Raw genomic sequence first — 22200 nt, forward strand, 5'->3', positions numbered from 1 at the left:
AATCCTCGGCGTAAGCCCGCAATCACATATCTCGCTTGCGGTGTCTGTAAATCTCCGCCTCTATGTTATTTTTTTAAAGGAGAATAAATTGACATCATTCCTTGAAGTTTATGCAGAATTTTCTTCGCACAGAGAAGAAAAATCAGGGCAGTTTTAAAGAATTGCTGTCGAATTTTTTTCTGTTTAAAAAATAAAGTATGACAGGACGTCGTAAACCGAGTTATGTGGTCGCCGACCTACACCGTCGGAATGTTCATCCCCATTGCGACATTTATCCATTTCTTAAAACTGACATTTAAAAATCTGTCATCATACCTTCTTCTTATTGTGTAGTAAATGAAAGTTAACCAAAACATCTCCTTGAAATCTCTTTGAAACATTTTTAATGAGTGAAACAAATTGTCAGAAAACCTAAATGAAATTGTCAGTCGGTTCTTTTTGAAAAATTATAAAATCCGCGGATTTTTGCAACGTCTTAATCGGAGGTACCGTAATTCCAACCTCCCTTACAGATTTGAATTTGCCGCCGTTTTTCTTGTGCGTTAATCAGCGCTCTCTGTGAGATTTTGCATGAAACACAAAAGCTTGTAGTTTCCTGTTTCTCCGCATCCTTCCCCCCTCGCCCTCGCCCGCCCCGCCGCGCATCATTTCGTAGTATTTTGTTTGGTACTCGGTCGGTAACGCCATTTTGACACTATATCCATTATTTTGTTTAAGTTTTAGTGTTTATGATTTTCTAAAATTAGCGTCTCGGTTTAAAATATTTTCAGTTTTTTATTTTCGTAGTACTCCTCTGTCATTTAAGGTAAGAGCCCTTCAACCACGAGACGTTAACGAGATTCTTTTGTCTTCATATCCTAACCCCTTTTCGTTTGTCTACCAACTCGCTTTTAAAACTTTATAACATCACTATTTTCCTGCCTTTCCTCTTTTTGCAATCAACACCAACACCGAGAAGATACTAAGCTTCTCTGCATGTATCATCGAATCTTGTCATTTTAGAGTTACCTTTGTCAACCACTGTCAAAAGCTTCAACCTTATCTAGAAGCCTAGCATTTTCCTCATATCTAGATTTTGATCGTGCGATAACAGGGAATCATGAACTACATCACATCAATTTTCAGACTCACCTGCTCTCATTCATTTCCATTTATATCCACAACCCTCAACCATTCCATCGAACGTAACACTTACAGTTTGATGTCTATCAGGGTGTCATGCTCTGGACCTGTGACCAAAGGTTTACTTATGATTCTCAGAATCATGCGGGATTCATGGTCCCTTTATTTAATACTGATGAGAGTGAGGTCAAGCAAGACATGATCATTTCTGCTTCATGCAGTCCCTCTTAATCCTTGAATTGCCACTTGGCATTGAGAGAGGCCAGTGTTGCAATCAAGGCTACAGGGCACCCTGATAGGAGTTCATACCGTCCCTTTGGTTATTTTTTGCGTCAGGATAGACAGTTAGGTAGTGTAACCACAGATATTCAAACGAGGCTGTAACAAATATACATTAGTACATACCTTGTATCTGTGTGAGGGAGTCAACCTATTTTTCCAGATGGAACTTTCCATTCTTATCTCTTTGGGTGTTCCACACTGTTCAGCAGGCTTTAAAGGCAAGTTTCCAAGAAACTGCCGCAAGATAGCCAAAAGCTATGGCAAGGAAACTTCAGATGTCTGTAAACTTGACTGAAACTTAGTGCATTGGTCTCAAGGCGAAACTGCTGTTTGTCTTGTGGCAAGGCTGAGCACGTAGGTACTGTATGGTGACATCACCTCTGTTCATGCTATAGATCATGTGAACTAAGTAATTATCGCATCCTGCAGTTTGCATCTTCTTTCTCAGTTTGTAAGGGAAGGTTTGATCCTCCTGTTTTTAGTTAATGTAGGTATTTTTCCATGTATTACAAAGGAAAGATGTGACCTCACCAAGAATAATCAGTACCTAAGTTCTCAGTGTAAGTGCACCATGTAGGAGGCATCAAACATCGTTTGGTTGGGGTAAATCCTTGTAGACTATGAATTCCTCCCAGTTATTTTGGTATTTTGTTTATATAAGTCTACTTTGTAATGATGTATATATTAACACAATGAAGAATCCTTATTGTTCCTTAAAAAATAGGGTAGTTATAAAAAAAGACTTTGAAATCAGCAGGTGTGTTCGAGCCAGTATTATTTACATCATTGGGACCATTTTTCAGCGTAAAATTGCCGATTTGTCACTGTAAATTTTTTTCTTCTTTGCAGAATGTGGACGCAGCAGCAGCAGCAACAACTGCAACAACAGCAGCGGCCGACCGAGCAACAGAAGAAAGATGAAGCTGCGCGAACACTAGGAATGACATCAGCAATCAGCTCTGCACTTCCAAAGCCGATAGATATCCAGAGAACGCAGGAACTGATGGAGGCCCTCAAACCTTTTAATGTAACAGAATCTGACGCTGAACTTAGTCATAGGTAAGTATCACTTCTCTTCTTTTAGTAGAGGGAGTGGGGGATCATATTGTACGGTTTCAGTACCAGAATTTGAAATCTGTTTAGCTCTTGCTGTACATACAGTGCTTCCAGTCATCAACAAAGGTGCAAGCACATTTGCTGAGATGCCAAAAGCAGTGAAGTCCAAGGTCGATAGACCCAGGTCAGTCCGTTTGAAAAGTTGAGTGTGATAATCTCTGCAAATCGGAGGTGAGGGCTGTTTGCGTTGCCAACAGATTCCCGAAATTTGCTCGTCCCACTCTGCTGTTCCCTGATCGGATGTCATTGGTCTTATACAGATCGGGGAGGAACTATGCAACAGGGCAGCACAAACGCAAATTGGGGAACCGTTGGAGTGGGATAGCAAATCAGGGGCATTCGTCGCCAGATCGGGAAATTCCAAAGAGCATCTTGCTAACAGACTGACCTGGGTCTTTCGACCATGGTGGAGTCTCTTTCAAATTTAAGTTGCTAGGTTCTGTCCATTCAAATGTATGTAACATCACTATTTGTTGAGGCGGGATGTTGCCTCTGTATCAGTGTTACATTTGTGCTAAGATTAGATCAAGATGACATAGTGTCCTGAGACCTATCATAAAAATGGATTTTTTTTTTTTTTTTTTGGATTAGAATCACTCACTGAAGCTGCTGGCAACATCATGTTGTGTTCATAGTTAAAGATTGGTCTCTTGCTAAAACAGATAGTTGATGAAAACAGGAGGGAAGCAGAACCATCGGCGATTTGACAACATTGTTTTTCCTCCATTTAAATCCATTACAAATATCTACTTCAGGTGAGGCAAGCTGCCTTACCAAGAATTGATCGTTTTACATACATACAAAAGGAAGAAATTCAGTGTCTCCTACTCTCTAGAATCGCCACTTAGCAAAACTTGGGTTGCGTGATTGATTTTACGGCTAAGAAAGATGACATTAGACATAGCAAATAAGTGCTTATTAGACAATGCAGAAGAGAGAGAAAGGAGAAAGAGGCCTCAACATAGTTTTATTTTTTATCAGTATGCAAAATAGTCAGGTGTGTCTCAACGCACCACGCCATTAGGCTCTCCTTACATTTAACTTTTAAAAGCATCAGTGAAATTCTTTGTTACCTTGCAGTTGCATTTTAACGCACGTAATCCATATTTCTCTGTTTGTTCCAGAATGGAAATCCTCAGCAAATTGAATCAACTAGTAAAAGAATGGATTTATGAAGTAAGCATCAACCGCAATATGCCCGGAAACGTAGCCGAACATGTTGGTGGTAAAATTTACACATTTGGCTCTTACAGGCTCGGAGTTCACCACAAAGGTGCTGATATTGATGCACTATGCGTAGCCCCTCGACATATTGATAGGTCAGATTACTTCACCAGCTTTTTTGAGAAGTTGAAAACTGTTCCAGAAGTAACGGAATTAAGGGTAAGAAACTTGTACAGAGTTATAATCCCCACAAGACATCACCATATTTTTCTATCTCCTCAAAATCTCTTTCAACAAGAATTTAGAATGCCCAAGTGAATTTTAAACAGGTTTTCCTTCTTTTTCAGATAGACAATTATAGGTAGAAAACGATCCATTTTCAAAACCAGTTATTGAAAAATAAATGGATTTTCACTGTAACCTTATGATTGACTAATTAAACCTTTTTTTCTCTCTTAAATCTCTTTTTGCAGATAAATTCGCTTTGCTTAGTAGGTAACACCAATAGAAGATATTTTTTTCTTCTTTCATTTATTCTCATTTAACAAATCTCTCTTGATAGGCGTGATTTACCTTTAAGTCCAAGTTAACAAAAAAAATCTTATTTATTTGAGGATGAAGGATTCGTATTCTTATTTTAATTGTCACTCCATCATAGTGTCTAAGTCTTGGCAGATTTGTTCAAAATATTGGTTTCCTAAAAAAACTTTCACTTTTTTCTTTTTGCAGGCTGTAGAAGAAGCTTTCGTACCCGTCATCAAGATGAATTTTGATGGAATAGAAATTGATTTATTATTTGCCAGGCTAGCGTTAAAAGAAATTCCAGATTCAATGGTAAGTTTCACAAAGTAATCTTTCATTTCACTTTCCTCATTGTCCTATGATAGTTCTAGCCAGAGTTGTAGACTTCTCTTAGCTCTTCCACAACAAGAAGCAGGGAACATCGACTAGTCTTCCCTATTTTGCTGGAACAAAAAATTTACTGTGCCCTTAATTTTTGATTTGCCACTGATTACTTACTTACTTGAGTAGTGATGCAATACAAGCTTGAATATTCTTAAGGCCTGATTTAAAGACTGTGTTTTCAATATATAACCGCTTTCTGGATGCTTTCAATCAAAGCAGAAACATAGCTCATTGTCTATACAGAATTTACTCGAATGATGACTCTTGCTGTTGATCCTTGGAATCAAAATTATTTTTACATGAAAAGTCATAAATCAAGCTATTATTTATTATTGACAATTTTTAATAAACTTTTCTGACGAACAAGTTGTTTTTCCATGTGCATTCTTTTCTCAATAAACATAGGAATTTAATTTTAAAAATCTATAAAAAGTTTTGTCAAATTAGTGCCAAATAGTCAATAAATATTTTTGTAATACTGGGTAATGTATTTAACCATATTTTTATACCAAATAGACAATGCTTGATCATTTTTTGGTGTCAAATAGATAAATATAATATTTGCGTGCCAAGTTGATAATGAACAAGTTACTTTCCGAAAAGAAAAAATAAATAAATCTGTGACAGTTGCTTTCATGTACAGATATTTCATGTTTTAAAATTCTTTCCAATGATAATTTCAGGATTTAAGAGACGACATGTTGCTGAAAAATTTAGATCAAAAATGTGTCAGGAGCTTAAACGGTTGCCGTGTGACTGATGAAATTTTAAGACTTGTTCCTAATATTGAAAATTTTCGCCTAGCTTTGCGGACGATAAAGCTTTGGGCTAAAAGTGAGTATTTCCTGCTCTTTTACCCTTTGTTTTTTATATTTATTTGTCAGTCTGACTTCAACGAGTCTTAGCGCCACCTTACAAATATCTTAGTGTTACAGTCACTGAAGTTCCTCGCCAGTTTAGGATGATTTTGTGACAAAGGCTCGTTAAAAACTCAGACAATCATGAAACCTGTTAACTCATTGTAACGTAATGATAAGTCAGGTATGTTTTCTGGAAAATGTTGTAAAATTTAAAGGAAGTAATTACAAATCATTCAGTAAGAAACAGGAAATTCACAGTTAAACTGCACTAACCTTATTATAAGAACATGTTTATTTCACATCATGAAGGAATTTCAGAAATTTTGGAGTCAGAGAAAGTCAGGAAATTGGAAAAATTATTGATTCCCTGATTTTACTTCCTATTGTTAGAAGAAAATGTAGTCTTTTGACCTACTTATAAGTGTGCAAATTTTCATTCTCAAATTTCCCTACCTTTTTGTCTCATCGAACACATGTCTCGGTGAATTTCAGTCCACTGTAACATGCGTTCGATAAAACAAATATGTGGAGAAATTGGAGTTGAAAAATTTATGTGATATTGATGACAACTACGCGCTATTATGAGGGCAAATTTTAACTCTTGGTTGTTCACAGGCTCTATATTTTGTATACTCATACTTTTTTCACCGATTTTTCAGAGCACGGGATTTACAGCAACGTTCTAGGTTATTTAGGTGGTGTCTCTTGGGCGATGCTCGTTGCAAGGACCTGTCAACTATATCCGAACGCTGTTGCTGCTACGCTCATTCACAAGTTTTTCATGGTTTTCTCCAAGTGGCAGTGGCCCCAGCCTGTTCTCCTGAAACCACCAGACAATGTCAATTTAGGCTTCCCTGTTTGGGACCCAAGAGTACGTCAATTCAAAATTCCTATATATTCCTTATATTCCTCAAAACAGCTTTAGATCTGATTTAAGTTCTCCGAATGTTCAATATCAAAGGCTAATTGCAAGGAACGTGTTTCTCAGTTGCTAGGTTTCAAAATATTGGACTATTTCATCCCTCTTCAAAGAAAACCATCAGCATTTCTCTTTGCAATATTGTGTGATTTTACCAAGACTAAGCGAAGAAAATTCACCGGAAATTTCAATTGAAACTTGTTGGTTGGCTTTCTTTTGAAGAGGGTTTAATCATAAGCTGAGACTCGTGACATCATTATCTCAGATACACTTCTTTTCGACTTAAGCCCCTGATATTTATGATCTTTGACCGTCTTTAATGTGTGCTTGTATCTGGAAAAATTTCAGTTTATGTATCCAAGCTACAAGTACTGAAATTTTTGTCTCCCGCTTGAAGGAACATATGTTGTCTCCGTTGTGTTGATATTTCCATGACCATTCTTTTTTTTTTTTTGCCGGAGACTTTTCGCACGAATTACTTTGAAAATTTCTAAGTTTTTTCTCATGAGGATTAAAAATAGAATCACAAGATATTTCAGATAAATTCCTGCGATTGCTCTCTTTTAGATTAATAAAATGTAAGGAAGCAGTACTGGAACAGCGCAATGGTGATACGCTCCTCGGAGGCGACAAAATCTCTTTCCATCACTCATTCTTATGACCAGCTGCAATTTTTGTGCTCTGCCAGTTGAGATGTTATGCCCTCAACATTGTCCTAGCTGAAGATTTTATCAACTTTGACGTTCTGCTGCAGGCAGAGAAATTCACGTCGAGTGATCAATTTTCTATTTTTTGACTCACTTATTTTAAGACTACTCTCACGCAAAATTTCAGATCCTCAGCATGTTTCAGTTATGAGATACGCGAGCTTTAAATCAGTGATTTTCACCCATGGCAGCAGTGATTTCAATACCCAATAACCTAGTATCGAATAGCTAATAGAATATTTGTGTTTCACTGTACGAATAGCTTGTATCTATGCCTTTCATTCTGTTTTTACCGGACCTAAATTCAATATTCTATTCTGGGGTAATTTCAAGTACCGCAAATGCCGTTTTTCCTGAAAATAGCCACTATGGATAGTCGCTACCATTGTGGAAAATTTTCAAGAAATCCAAAACAGTCATTTTTGTGCTTAGTTAGCATGCAAAAATGTGAGGAATAAATATGAAAGGTGTTAAAGTCGGTCGAGCAACCACCTCTGGATGATTTCTCATGAAATGACCCCATTGCTTGCTTGTATTTTTTTTATTACAGTTTTTCTACTGCCTTGAATCCGGTTCGATTTAAGTTTCTCGGGCTTTTTCATGCCCAGGTTTTCTATGTTAAATCTATTTTTATCTATGGCTGTTTTACAGGTGAACGTTGCCGACCGATACCACTTAATGCCAATTATCACTCCAGCGTATCCTCAACAGAACTCTACTTTTAATGTTTCCATATCAACGAGGACGATCATGCAGGAAGAATTTAAGAATGGACTTTCAATAACCGAGGAAATAGAATTAGGCAAATGTACATGGGATAAGCTGTTTGAAGCACCAAATTTCTTTAATAAATATAAGTAAGTCACACCTATCATCTTGTCCAGTTTCCGTTTAGCGTATTATGTATTTGGTATGGTCTGCATTGATGTGCAATTCTAAACTAGGGCTGTGCGATTATGGTTTTCTTGATGTAGAAACAAATTGAATATTTTGAAAAAGTTTCGAATTCGAATTGAATATTTTTAGTTTTTATCTATTTCTGAATGAAACCAACCTCTGCGTTTGTCGAAGCAAAAAACGAATAAATAATTTTTTTCTTTTCAACGTTCGAATTTTGATCAAGTAGAGAAATTACCTAAAAAGATCAAGAATCAATCAATTCATTTAATTATCAGATGGTTTTGCATACATTTTGATTTGCTGGGGGAAGAAAAGAAGGGAGAGAAAATTGCTCCCTTTAATTAAGGACGAGCAATTAATTGAACTGTCACCACGGAACTGTAAAACTGCTGCTTACTGTCCGAAAATCCATTTTATTCAGTTTTACTTCACATCAATGCTGATCTCGCAAAAATAGTCAAGCGTCATCGTACAGACCGGGGTGCCGTGCGGGGCGGAGGAGGATGGTAGGTTATGGAGGTTAGTGTGTACATTCGCCTATTTGTACGCCATGTTGATGACATGTTAGGTTGAACTCAAGTGGCGAGATTTTTGAATTAACCCATTTAGTGCGAGTGCCGTGTGCTGGATGAGCCAATGAACCGTTGGCCTTTGTTTACCTAACCTCAAAACAAATAGTTTGAACTGTGCGCCAGATCGAGTTCCTGATAGTACGTCACCAACATAGCTGAATGTTTGAATATCAGAAGAATATTCAGTCTTTTTTTTTTGAGATTCGAAATTTTGTCTATGTTGTCGAATAATTCGATTATTCGAGGTTTCTTGGTTAGAGTTTGAATCGAATATCGGAAAAATTGTTTGAACTTGAATATACGATATTTTCAAAAATTCGCACAGCCCTATACTAAACTAAATCCAAGAAATTGAAAGTGAAGTTTTCTAGTGATATGAATGTTTTAACTGCAAACTGGAAATTTGAGTGTTATTAAGTAAAAGAAGTTCACAGTTGACATAGTATATAGGTTTTTTAACAAGACTTCTTGGTATAATGATTTGCTTAAGCCGTAGTAATGTCTGCCAAATAGTTAAGACGAAATTTTGAAACAGCTCAAAATTTTATTAATGGCTCGTCTAGTAGGCATTTCAATCCTTATCTGTTGATGTGCAACACCATAAGTTTGTGTCTGATCTAATTATATGTTTTTTTGCTGACCTATCAGTGGTCAAGTCCTTCATTTCCTATTACAAAATATTGGCTTATTTTCTATCCTGACCTTATCTCTCATAGCCAACGTTTTTCTTCCGCAGGCACTACATTATACTTCTGGCGGCAGCCAATACGCCAGAGGACCAACTGGAATGGTGCGGACTGATAGAATCCAAAGTTAGGTTTTTAATCGGTAATCTAGAGAGGAACCAGCATATCAGCCTAGCTCACGTGAATCCAGAAACTTTTAGTGAAATGAATCCTACGGATGACAAGGCGCCACCAGGCACAATGTGGTTCATTGGATTAGAATTTCAAAAATCAGAAAACTTAAATATTGATCTTACTTATGATATTCAATCATTCACCACTACTGGTAAGTATTTCTTAAAAACTCACCAAGGTCTCTATTTGTTTTTTATAGTTTGAAGATGAAACTATTTTTGAATGATGTGATCTATCAGAACAATGAAATTTTGCCTCAATTATTTTCAATCTTTGAAAGGTATGTGCTATAGCCTGTTTCAGATTACTTCTCCACTTTTGTTGTTGTCCCTGTCTCGTAGAAGGGGAAAATAATCTGAAATGGGCTATAATGCAAGGCACAAGCAGACACAAATTTTCCAGTCAATAATTCTCAGAGGAGAATTCTTGTTGAGTCAACCAAATACCTCTTGACAGGACGTTCCTTTAAAATCTTAGGATGACTGTTTGAAATAAGGATATTTTCTGTCGACTCCACCAGAATTCTCCTCCAGGAATTATTACTTAGAATTCGTATTGATTCGACAAAAATAATTTTTTACGCGCAGTTTTAAAGAAGAAAGTAACTCGAATGAATCATGTACAAATTTCTTTGCTCCGGCTGAATTTCGTACCTTGATATGTTTTTTACGACCCCTGAGGCTTGGCAAGTCTTAAGCTTCGCATTTCCCACTCGCCAATTTCCGGAAAATTTAAGCTGAAAATTGAATTTTTCTGTGTTTTATGTTGGTTTATCAAATTTTGCATCTCCACTGTTACCAATTAGAGCAGCAATCAAATATATTTAATACTTTAAAATAAAATACATTTTCTCCTTATTTAGGAGTATCATTAACGATATATGCTCGAACACTTAGGTCACTCGAGAACAGGTTGCCATTGAAGCATCAATTGTTAATAGCCACCATATCTGATGTTTTGACGAGTCTTTTATTCGGAAGTTTATGCAGGGATGTGCAGTGTGCTATTGTTACTTAGTGGTTTTGGAATCTTTCAGCAAAGAAGTAAGGACACTGTCTTATCTCTTTGGCAGGCAAGGAAAAAAAAGCTCAGATAGTACGTCCATCTAGTGTTTCTATTGTTCAACTAAAAATATCTATACAAGTGCAAGGAAAAAAATGGAAGTACAAAATTCCTCTCCAGTCTTTTAGGTTTAAGCTGTCTTGTAGGTTTTATCATTTTTTATGTGTCAAAATTCTATCATTCTGTTAATTTCTTTTGATTTCATTTTTTGTCCTCTAGTTCATCGACAAGCCTTGCAAATTAAGTTATTAAAAGACGGTATGCGGATGGAGGCGAAGCATGTCAAGAAAAAGAATTTATCTGAACACCTTCCGCAATATCTTCTCAAAAAAGACAAAAAGGTAAAGTTGTTCATCTAAAATTAGTACATGGCACAAAGAAACCAAAAAAGAAAAAAGATTATTTAACACTAAAATTTATTGTCTTTTGAAGCAAGTTGCTGGGAAGAATACTGCATGATCTACTACCTCAGAAACTGAATTAGGGACAGCGTTGCGTTTTTGATGTAAAACAAACAACTCAAGTATTTTTTCTGCTAATATCTTAAAATCATGAAAAATAAAATTAATATTGATGTCAGTTTTTTGCCATTATATTTCTTAAAAAGCAATTTTTCTGCTGATCAAATTATCGTATCAATTATCAAAATAGAAATTCATGACACAGGCTAATCAATCTTGAAAGACTATGTAGGGGGAAAAAATCCGGTATTATTACATTTTCCTTCCAAATATATTGTATTATTTATTCATATTTCTCTCTTTTATTTTTGCAGATCAACAGCACGGAAAAAAGAAACGGTACCACCTCGGACAGAACCTCAACGGAGAGGAAAAGGAGGTCCGATTCGAATATGGAAGGGGGAGGTAAAAGGACTAGGGTTAATAGCACAGAAACTAATTCAGTTGTAAGTACCCTTTTCTCGTCACCTTTTAAGTTGCAGAATGTTCAAAAGATTCCTTTTTAGAAGTGTTGATATTTTTTTTTGCACTAAATGAGGGCATAGTGTCCATATAACGTTAGAAAAATTTATGTAACGAACCTCTCCTTGATGAATTCCTCTTCTTTTTTTTTTTTTTCTTTTTTTTTTTTTTTTTTGTCAAATAGGCAGGTAGAGCGACTGTACTGAGTCCTTATTTATTTTGATGGTCAAAGTGTGAAACCATCCTGTTGAATCTGTGAATCTCCGTTTCCAATGTTTTTTTGATCTTATTATTTGCTAATGATATACTTTTAATCCTCAGCAATAAAAATCTGAACAATTTAGAGGTAGACACCTGTATTCTAATTTCTATTCTTCTTTCTTTTTTCTTTTATTTTTATTTCTATTTATTTTTAATGGTGGGACATTGACTCATGAATATGAAGTGAGTCAAAACAAATTTTTTTTTATGTAACTGAAAACCGAAACCAGGTATCAATTTTAACATCTTTGTAGATGAGACAGAAATCAACAGGATGTTTGTCATCAAATACCTTGGTCTTCTTATAGACAAGAAACTAAACTTTAGTCATCGTTTTAATCAGTTATATGCCAAGCTCAGGGTTGCCACAGTCAGAGACAACCTGAAATTGTCAGGGAAAATGATAAAAACGTCGAAAATGTCAGGGAAAAAATTGTCAAGTCGCCCTTATTCACTTTTTAGACTAGGCTTAACATTTCATACAATACATTTTGCATGAAAACTTTCTGAAGTCATGTCTTTATAACCATCTGGCATATCTTCAATTGTCAGGGAATTTTACCAAAATGTGACAGGGATATCTGGGAAATGTTCGGGAATTTCATGTCCTCACTCTGTGGCAAACTGAATTCTTCGACATTTGTTTTAAGATCGTTAGCTAGATTCTGTGACTCTAAATTACTGCTTACTGTTTATCATGCCTTAGTTGTCTCTCACATTAACGACTGTTTATCGGTTTGGTAAAAGTTCAACCAAAAATTATTAAAGAAAGTAATTAAAATCCAAAAAAAAGCTGTGCGGCACATTTTTAAGTTGCGTAAAGCAGATTCGTGTAGGCCATACTTTATAAAAAAACAAAATTTTGACACTTCCTGCAATGATAATAGTAAAATCAGTTAAATTCTATGTCTCTTATTCTAATTCTGCCAATGGCATCTCATCATAGCATTCCTTTAACACCAGAAATACCGTAAGCAGTAACCTCCCGGGGAGCTACCTATGGAAGGGATATAAATTTTTTGCAAACCTTACAGATCACTTGAAAAAGGGAAGTGGAGAAAGAAATTTTTATGTAAAGCTTTAAAATTATATAGGGGAGCTCATGGTTTAAAATATTGATGAATTTTTATCCTTGTAGTAACCTTTAGACATTTTTAATCTATTTTTTTTTTTTCATGTAATTTTCACAACAAGATACCCCCTAACTTTTGTAAATAGTTTCTAAGTTGACGCTTGGTTAGCCTCCGTGAAAATTTACAATGATAGGAATTATTACTATTATGTTGCAGCCTTCCTGTCTTACTTAATTTTTTCTTCGAAAAACAAGCCAATATAATCTTTAGAAAACTTCCTTGATTTTTCCGCTCTATGAGTAGAATAATCTGTAAAATATGTAAAAAATGTTTCTCCTCTCAAAAATAAAACAGGAGCGGAAATTTAGAAACATTGCAATTATGACATGCGGTTTTGCACTTTATCCATTGATTTTCTCCTCCTGTTCTCCTTTACTGGTGCCACTAATTTATGCGTGGATTTTCCTCATCAAAAGACTTAATATTTTCTTTGTTTAAGCATACTATATTTTAAATTTCTATTTTGATTATTTTTTAGACGAATCTTGTACATCTGTGTGTAAATCACTCTCTCAGAGAAGTCTTAAGAATTTGAAAGAGGGTGAACCCAGTTGACAAACTCTAAAAAATCCTAATTCACTTTTTTATCGGACGATTTTTTTGGAGCTTGCTCCAGCCTCAGCTTTTATAACAACTCAAGAATAGTCTATGAATTGCCTTCAGTTTCTTCTTAGGCTAGTATTATACATTGTAAATGGTTGGACTAATTTTAATCAATATTGTTTCAATTTTTCAGAATGATGAAAGTTCAGCCACTTACGCGGCTCTCAACAATACTGATGATTCCATGTCAAATATTTCCCTCGAATTAAATGAAAAGAAAACCGCAGAAGCTGTAGAATTATTAAAGGTAAGTCATGTCTTTGATTAATACTGCACTGTTTTCATTGCTCAGCAAGACTGAAATTTAGTAGCGTAGAAAGATAGATCGTAATTTTTATTTTTTCTTGCAACAGTTACCATTGTCAAGCAATTATTTATCTATTGATCATGATGGATAGGAACGATCATGCAAAAATTATTTTATAAGCAACTTTTAGATTCAGTTGTAATTTTCTAGAAATGGCCCTAGTTGGACCTTTTTTGGTGAAAGAAACATGCAAGGTCAAAATACAATTTCTTAGAAGGAAAGAATGGTCATTTTTGTGGCTGCAAATATTCCAAAAAAAAAAGAGAGAGGAAAAACAAATGTCTGTATTGACTCCAGTTATGAACAAACCAAAATTACTCTGGTTTTACCATTGGTCAGGAGTTCGTTAAACTTTTCTCTTGAATTTACAACTCACTTTCTAAAAAAATGTCAATAATTAAACTGAAGTTATAAATTCATAATCAAAGTAGTCCAAACTGTCTTCTATTTTTTTCTTCTTAATTTTGGTTTTTATCGTATTGCAGGTACTTTTTAAGGGTAACAGTACAGGGTAAGGGTGCAAGTGTCTCCCATTTTTTGCAGTTAATGTAAGGTAGTCGTAATATGCTAAGCTGGTCCAAAAGTTTAGCGATCAGGGCCAAGAATTTGCTTAATTTTACCACCTAGTTTGGCTTTCCTGCCCCTAAAACTGTACAATAGAGAAAGCGAAGCAATATTGGGCCTGTGTTGATAATTACCATGATCATATCGCGTTTTTTTATTCTTTTTTTCTCTTTTAATCAGTGTTTTTTTTTCAAGTCACTGCTTAATGTACATAAATTGCCCTAAATCTTTAAATTTAAAATATCTCTGAAATTACTTTTGTCTTTTGATGTTTCTGCTGTAATTTTTTCCTGAATCCTTACATCATTCTTGGGCAGTTTTGAACGGCATGTTGTTTCCTGTCATCATCTCAAGATCGACTAGATTTTTCTTCTTTTTTTTTTCTTGTTACATTTTGTCCAACCAGAAATTTCACTCTCGCTTCTTTCCAAAGAATCCTGTTAATTTTAGTGCAAGGAAAATTTATTTCCCAGCAGATTCTGATAAAAGGTTCCGGTATGAACAGTCAAATTGCAGTTTGTTTCATTTAAACATTATCCTGTTCACAAAGCCCCCAATCCCGGAAGAAAAAAAATTTAAAAAAAAATTGCCTCATCCTCAAAGCTATCAATTCTAACATATTCTGCTCCAAACTTTTCCAGGCCAATGAAATTCAAAAAAGTTTACCGGAAGAAGTAGTCACGTGACAAGGAGTCTAGGAGCTCTGTGGGAATTCATCAGTATTCAATCATCGTGAGTAAATTTGTGTTTTTATTTCTGGGCCGATGAAGAGCAATTAAATACTGATCGATATCTTTTTTTAATGAACACATTTTCACTGAGTGCCAGGAAAGCGTATGAGAAATCATTTGCTGAGATCGTTTCTCTTGCGTAAAAGGACTCTCCCATGAAGTTTCCCTGAAGAGAGTGTATCTACATTCGAATCAAAAAACGTAATACATATTTGAAATAGAATAGCTTTTTTCTCCCTGAAATTTCTGTCATTTGTTGTTTTATTATTATATGAGATTTGATTCGAAAAGTACACATCTGTTAAAACCAAAGGAGAGCAAGTGTGAGATACAAGAATCCTGGCGATCTGGAATTTGGGGAAGAAAAGGAATTTGTTATGACCAGGATAAGTCAGGAAATTTGGAAGAAAAGAAGGGGAATTTTGAAGTTGGCCTGTTGGCTCGGAAGCTTCAGCAGATGCCCTTTGAGATACCACAATTTTTGAATACCTTTTTTATATTTAATTTGAATCTCTAGGAACAGAAATTTTGGCTCGAGTTGAGCTAAAATCAGTGTATTTCAGGGTTGCCAGCGACCGGGAAAACTGGGAAAAGTCAGGGGAAAAAAATCAACAGGGAAAAGTCAGGGAATTTCGATGTTGGTCAGGGATTTTTTTTATTTTTCGTGGAATTAGGCGCGGGCGGTCTCGGGCTCGCGTTGCGGGATCAACTGGAGCAATTTCACTTTAACAGACTGCGTCAGATCCATACTTAAAAGTCAGGGAAAAATATCTGAATGTCAGGGAAAAGTCAGGGAATGGAAAAAAATAATTTGGCTGGCAACCCTAGTATTTTCACTGAACAAAATTTCAGGTTGAATTTTTTTGAACGTTGAGGAATTTGAAAAGTTCGGAGTTAAAGAAAGTCAAGAAATATGAACTTGAGAAAATTATGGAAATCATTTTGTTAATATAGCAAAGTTAACAGTGAGTTAAACTTAATTTTATTCTTGTCTAAGATCAGCTTTGTTAAGATTGAATATTTGTTACTTACTTGCTCCCTTTGCCGGTAGAGGAAGTACTTATTGTCATCATATGAAGAAAAAATTGAAATTTTATCATTTCTAGGCATTTTAAGGTGATAGGAGTAAAAAAAAGGCATACTTACAAAATTTTATGTCTTTTTTTTAAAATAAAAATTTTACTGATAGTGATTATTTTGACATTGCAATCTTTTTTCCCTGTTTCAGGATGTGGATAACTTTACGAGGATGTTTTTGTTTTGTATCATGGTAAAAAGCAGCATCTGATCCTATCGTCTTCGGTGATTTTAAATTTAATTAGTACTTTACGTTCGTTTCTTTTCCATTATTTAATTTTCCTTTCCGTATGTTTCTTCTATTTTCTCTTTTGTATATGCGATTTGTAAATACGACGCGCAAAAAACCCCCTCTAGGCCTCATAGTTTTAAATTATTCAAAATTTTAATTGTGATGCTATCAATGCTATCATTAACGTTCAACTTAAGTAGGAATTAAATTATTTCCAGTTCTAAATTTCTATGTATTATAATAATAAAATGCCAAAAAAAAAAAAAAAAAAAAATTAAAGGTAAAAGGTAAAAAAAAAAAAAAAATTGAGCCAAGAAAAAAAGTATATTGAATATAGGAAAAAAAAAGAAAAAAAATACTGGGTAGCAATCAGTTGAGTTATTTATCATCCGGTAATAATGGTTCTCAATTATTTACTTCTCTATTTTATTTTGCATTTCTGTATTTCCTTTAAGAATATATATCTTCAATGCAAGCAAGAATATCGATGCTATTGTAAAATTAGGTGTAGTCGTAGGCATCTATCTATTTTTTTTTTTTTTCATTTTTGTTGCATATTTATCGGACCTTGACACATGACTGTCATGAACGGTGTGAAATTGTATATTATTTTCATCTCAAGTTTTCACATTTGACGACCAATCGATCTTTTTGTTTCTTGTCAAGAACTTTTGTCAAAGTCTTGAGTGCCACGCAACTGGCAAGCCATGTTTGATGTTTAATGAGGGAAAGTAAAGCGTAAAATTCAAAGTAGATAGGTAACAGATCGGCTTTCTGACGTTTTTAGTGGTTGTATGCTTTCAAGATGTCCATATTATACATCCTAGATCAAACTCAAGCATAGGTTTTTGACGTCATTGAATATTTTGAAACCCAAGCAGTGGCGTGGTGTGAAGGATCGATTATCGATATATCGCCATTTGAAGCTATGGTAAAAAATCGATTACTGGGGTGTTCGCTGCGAACGCCCTGATAATCGATCTTTTTTCATAGGTTTGAATGGCGAATCAATCGATATATCGCAAAGCACGCCACGCCACTGAACCAAAGATGCAGGAATCCTTGATGAAATCTTTAGTTTTATATTTTATTCTATCGTCAATAAATGTGCGACATGCCAATCTAGGTTTGTGATATTCCATTTTCCTGCTGTGACTAGGCAGAGAGTTCATGTGTCAGCACGGGCAACAAGGTTGATATAAGCGGAACTTTATTGCGTAGGTCTTAAAATTTCTAAAAACTTGAGCTTTCCCCACAATCTCACCTTCGATTTATTTCCTCTTTTTCTTGTCGGGCATTGTATAGGCAAGACTCGAGCTCTTCTTCCCATCTTGATTTTCTGGTAATAATTTTATTAGAAATCACATATTCTTTGAAGTAAACACTATGCTACTTAGGCTTTCTCTCAAAGCTGAAGTTTTTGAATCTTGTAAGTATTTTGTATGACACATATGGGCGGAACTAGGAATTTTCTGAGTGGGGACCCAGAAGGATTTAGAGCAAGGACTTGGCGAAAGTAAAGTTCTGTTCCCTCTGTAGTAACGTAACGTTAAAGTGAGGTACTGTTAAAGTTCTCATTACCTGCATACTGATTTACCTCTAAAATATTTTTAAAATCCATCTTCATTGTAAATCGGTCATTGGTTAAACTATTATTATGGTGTGAAATTCGTCCTCTCCCTAATGAGTCTCACTAGAGTCCAGGGCCGTTCGCTCTGAAATGAGCAGCATCTGTTGAGTCAAGTTTGTCTGCTAGAGAGGATAACAGGATGCATCTATGATCACCTCTTGGAACGATATGCATTATAATCCCAGCATCTCCAACTATAAGTCATAGGTTCAATGGCCACCCCATTTACCAAGATTATGCACCTGATTTCAAAAAAATCAACCAAATCCACCCATCTCACAGAATACAACCAGAAAAAAGGCACTGGTCATAGTCAGTTGAATGCAGATATACTTCCACACGTTTTGCCCTCTCTCGGCACTTTCTACAATGCCGAAGTCACTTTTACCTAATTTGACCCTAGGAAAACTTTTGGAAATTGGAATGTCTCAAGAGCGATTTTAAGCCACTTTCAATTAGCAAAATTATGGGGGCGGGGAGGGGCCCTGGCTCCCATAGTTCCACCCATGACGACTTGTAACTCTTGCTTCGTTAATTCAAGGTTTTGTCGTTCTTTTCAAAGTGTTTTGCTTTCCACCGGCACAGCCTGGTCGTTTATCTTTTCTAATTTTTTCATGGTTTCCTAATTTCAGAAGAAAGGATTATTCAGAAATCATTTTTATTTTTTCTTCTCTTTGTTCTTGTTTGAAGTTTCTTGTACGAGGTATCTGATATTTACCTACCGATTCATGGTTTATAATCCAAATTGTGTGCTGTTCAGCATTTTTCATTTGTTTTATATCTGCTGAGTATGTGCAATTTTCCCCCTGTAATTTCTTATCTAACCGTACCCTTGCCCATCTTGTTTAATATTTCAACTTTTGCAGTTTAGATTTTAAAGTTTTGTGGATTCTACTAACTAATCACTGAGTGGAATCAAAAGAAAATGGAAAAGAATCTTCATCGGTTTTGAGGAGTTTTCTTTTATTTTCGGAAGATTCTAGGCTAAAATTTTATATTCTTTTTCCATCATCAATGTCATTATTTTCTTCTATGTTCCATTTCTGGTGTCCTTTATTTATTCTCTCTTCATTCTGAGGTTATTTCCTTTTTTTTCTTTCTCATTCCTTTTTTCTGTTTGTGAAAACGCCGGGTTTCAGTTTTTGTTGTTTTCATTTTTTTTACACGCGTTACTTCCTCCCAAGTTTACTGTGCATCCAATCCTATTTTTTTTCCTCTGGTTTTAATCTATTGATCCTAATATCTGATCCATCCATTTTTTGTTTGACAGATTTTATCAATCAATAAAACCAAACGTTTGTTCCTATTTTACTCTTGTTAAAAGTTGAAGCACCTTTAAAAAATTAAGAAACGCAGTACCGTCTTTGACTCTCTCCTCATAGATGTTTGAATTTTTTCTCTGTGATTTCTTCTCTTTTTTTCAGTGGCTCACAGTCTAATTTATTGTCTCTCACTTTGGCAACATTGATAAACTGTTGAAAGGAAGATTCATGTTAAATCTTTAACATTTTCTGCAATTTTTGCAGAAATTCAGGCAGCACTGTGGTGGTTGTCTTCGTATCTTAATCTACCTGGACGGCTCTCTTTTTGATTTTTGATAGGATCCTAATCTCCCATTTTTGTCAGTTTTTTTTTCCCCCAATTTCTTTTGGGTAAATATTTACCCTTTTCAATTTTTCAACGGTCTCCAAATGAAATCGTCATACGTATGTAGGCAGGAAACGCTCAGTTATGAGATACTGATTGAAATCCGATTCCAAAAGGGCTTTTGTTTTTGTTCTTTCTTTTTTCTTTTCCTTTGGTATTCTCATCCCTGAGTCTGAATATTCAAAAATCAGGAAAAATATCTATCTAAACATCTTAGTCGGACCACACACTGATCTCTACTGATGTTCATTGTACTTCTTACAAATGAGTAACTAATGTTTGACTGACTGTTTAAATCGATCGAAGTGTTCGTCGTAACAGAATAGAATACAATAAAACAAAATCGAAAAAACAATTTCACGCAAGCTTCCAAGTTTTTAAGTTATCTGCAGACACTATGGAGCTTCTGAAGTTTGTGAGTTAGTATAAATCTTAGAAAGAAACCCTTCTTCCTTAGCGAATTGAAGTCTTTATCTCAAAACTGGTGTGCATTTTTGTGTTCACTCATCGATCCCGTAATATTTTTTGAGCAAGGAATCTCACTTCCTTAAAAACTTGTAATACCTATGCCCGTTTCTAGGGGTTTTTTATTTTATTTTTTTTCATTCATGTATTTTTTTTATTATTTTTTTATTTTTTTTTATTAAAAATTTCTCTCTCCCTCTTTATCCTTTTGAGAGTCTCCCAAATAATATTAACAAATTCTGGAAAATGTAAGTTATCCAACTATGTATTCAGAACATGTTATCAGCAACTGTACAGTTATTGTTGCTTCGTTTTTTTTTACTTCAAAACGTTGACAGATTAATCTTAAACTCTCAGAACCATGAACTTCTAAACTAAAGAGATTAAACCAACAGTTACTGTTCTTCGACAGTATCAATCAAATGATTTTACTGTCGCAAATTTTCTGTTCCAACCATGAAAGTAACCATGAAAGTTTTTAATTTTTTTTAAGTATGAAAAAGTTATTAGTTGTCTGTATGGTAAATAATCTTTGTGAGAAAAATGTAGTCTTAAGTCAAGAAAACATCAAATTGATGATAATCATTTAGAGAACAACCTCAAGAACATCTCGAGCCCTGACCACCGACTGGCTCATCCATTGAAATTGATTGCTCTAGTTCAGATCTATAAGGTGTTCCCTTATAGAAGCAAGGCTCCATCAAGGTCAATATTTATGATAAGTTAGTGGTCTAGAAGTCTGACTCCCAAGTTTTCACCAACTCATTACTAACTACATTATTGTAGTATTGAACTGTGTATTCTGAAATTATTTCCGAAGATAAACGTTGTGATGAAAAATGTATTTATTCGAATTCTTTGAATGCTTATCAAATGTATTGAGTCTAGCTTAATGCCTTGAAGACGAATGGTTTTCAAGGAAAATGGGGATTTTACAAGATGAATTGTGCTTGTGCAATTTAAACAAAAAAAAATTATGACTAAGCTCCGCGGGTGCGTCAGCCAAGGCAAAGCGCCTTTGAATTTTATTATAAAGCGATTTGATCAAGCTCTGTCATGTATATTGTAGCGACCCATTTGAGATTTGAAAAAGTGTTAATCTGAGTTCTTCTAAGATTGATTAGGTAAATTGATCGCTGAGTTAAAAAGACAGTAGAATGTATTGTTGGTGCTTTCTCAATGAGTTATATAGTAAGTGATATCAGTAACTTTAAAATGCCGTTTTTTTTATTTAAAAACAACTTTCTCTAAAGCCCATTTAACAACCTCTCATAGTTTCCCTTCTTTATTTTGTTTGTTTCCTTTGAAAAAAAAAAATTTCGTAAAAATTAATGTATATTTCATTTAATCTCCTACAGAAAAGTAACTCCCCCAAAAAACAGAGAAACCAATTCCTTATCGTTGAAATTTTTATTCATTTCTTCTCTTTATTAGTCAGGCTGATGAGGAAAATTAGTTTATATTATGTACTTTATTTATAGTCTTGAATGAAGGACACATTTCTCTGAAGTTCTCTTATTAGAAGAAATGAATAAGAACGTCAGAATCACCATTGCTAGCTGGCATCAGGCCATTTAAAATATGGAAACTATTTTTCATTATGTTGAACCACAGCAACGGGAGAACATAAGGTGAACTCAATTATAAGGAATTGTGTGATCCCCGAAATATACTTGTTACACTTTATTTTTAAATATTAGATTACATTCAATGTTAATTCTGTGTTACCTATTTTGTCCATACTTTTCAAAGCAAATCAGACCTGAAATTGTATCATCCTTATTTTGTACTCGAATTGTAATTTTTTTTATCAATTTTTTCAATAAAATCTTCCGCTCCCCCTTCAATTTTGTTGTACAGTCATCATATTCAAACCTTCCTATCAAGCTTTTAAGACTTTTAAAGACATCTCTTTTACATTGAAAGGGACGCACACTTGGACGCATAGACAACGATGGGAGAATGGGAAAGATCAGGGTTTGGACTCTTGCGATCAAATTTTTAACTGCTACTTTTTTTGCTGAATGATCTGTCGAAGCTTGGATAGGGTGAAATCTCGGGGGTTTAAGAACGCATTTTCCACCAATGTAACTTAACGGATATCTTTAACTCTTCAAACCTTTACCTTAATGATACTGCAACAGTGGAAATATATAC

The 22200-nt window shown here is 34.9% G+C and overlaps 1 protein-coding gene across 1 annotated transcript; it reads left to right on the forward strand.

Moving 5' to 3' along the window:
* Positions 1 to 631: 631 nt before the first annotated feature.
* hrg (poly(A) polymerase hiiragi) lies at positions 632 to 21890 on the forward strand. The gene is made up of 13 exons (XM_019048893.2): positions 632 to 805; positions 2254 to 2463; positions 3645 to 3903; positions 4414 to 4518; positions 5274 to 5424; positions 6110 to 6321; positions 7728 to 7933; positions 9285 to 9559; positions 10690 to 10811; positions 11246 to 11377; positions 13524 to 13637; positions 14903 to 14993; positions 16221 to 21890. The coding sequence occupies exons 2-12, from the start codon at positions 2255 to 2257 to the stop codon at positions 14945 to 14947; spliced, it is 1830 nt and encodes a 609-aa protein (XP_018904438.1). The 5' UTR covers positions 632 to 805; position 2254; the 3' UTR covers positions 14948 to 14993; positions 16221 to 21890.
* The last annotated feature ends 310 nt before the right edge of the window (positions 21891 to 22200 follow it).

This window comes from Bemisia tabaci, chromosome 7 (genome assembly GCF_918797505.1).
Source record: "Bemisia tabaci chromosome 7, PGI_BMITA_v3".
NCBI lineage: Eukaryota > Metazoa > Arthropoda > Insecta > Hemiptera > Aleyrodidae > Bemisia > Bemisia tabaci.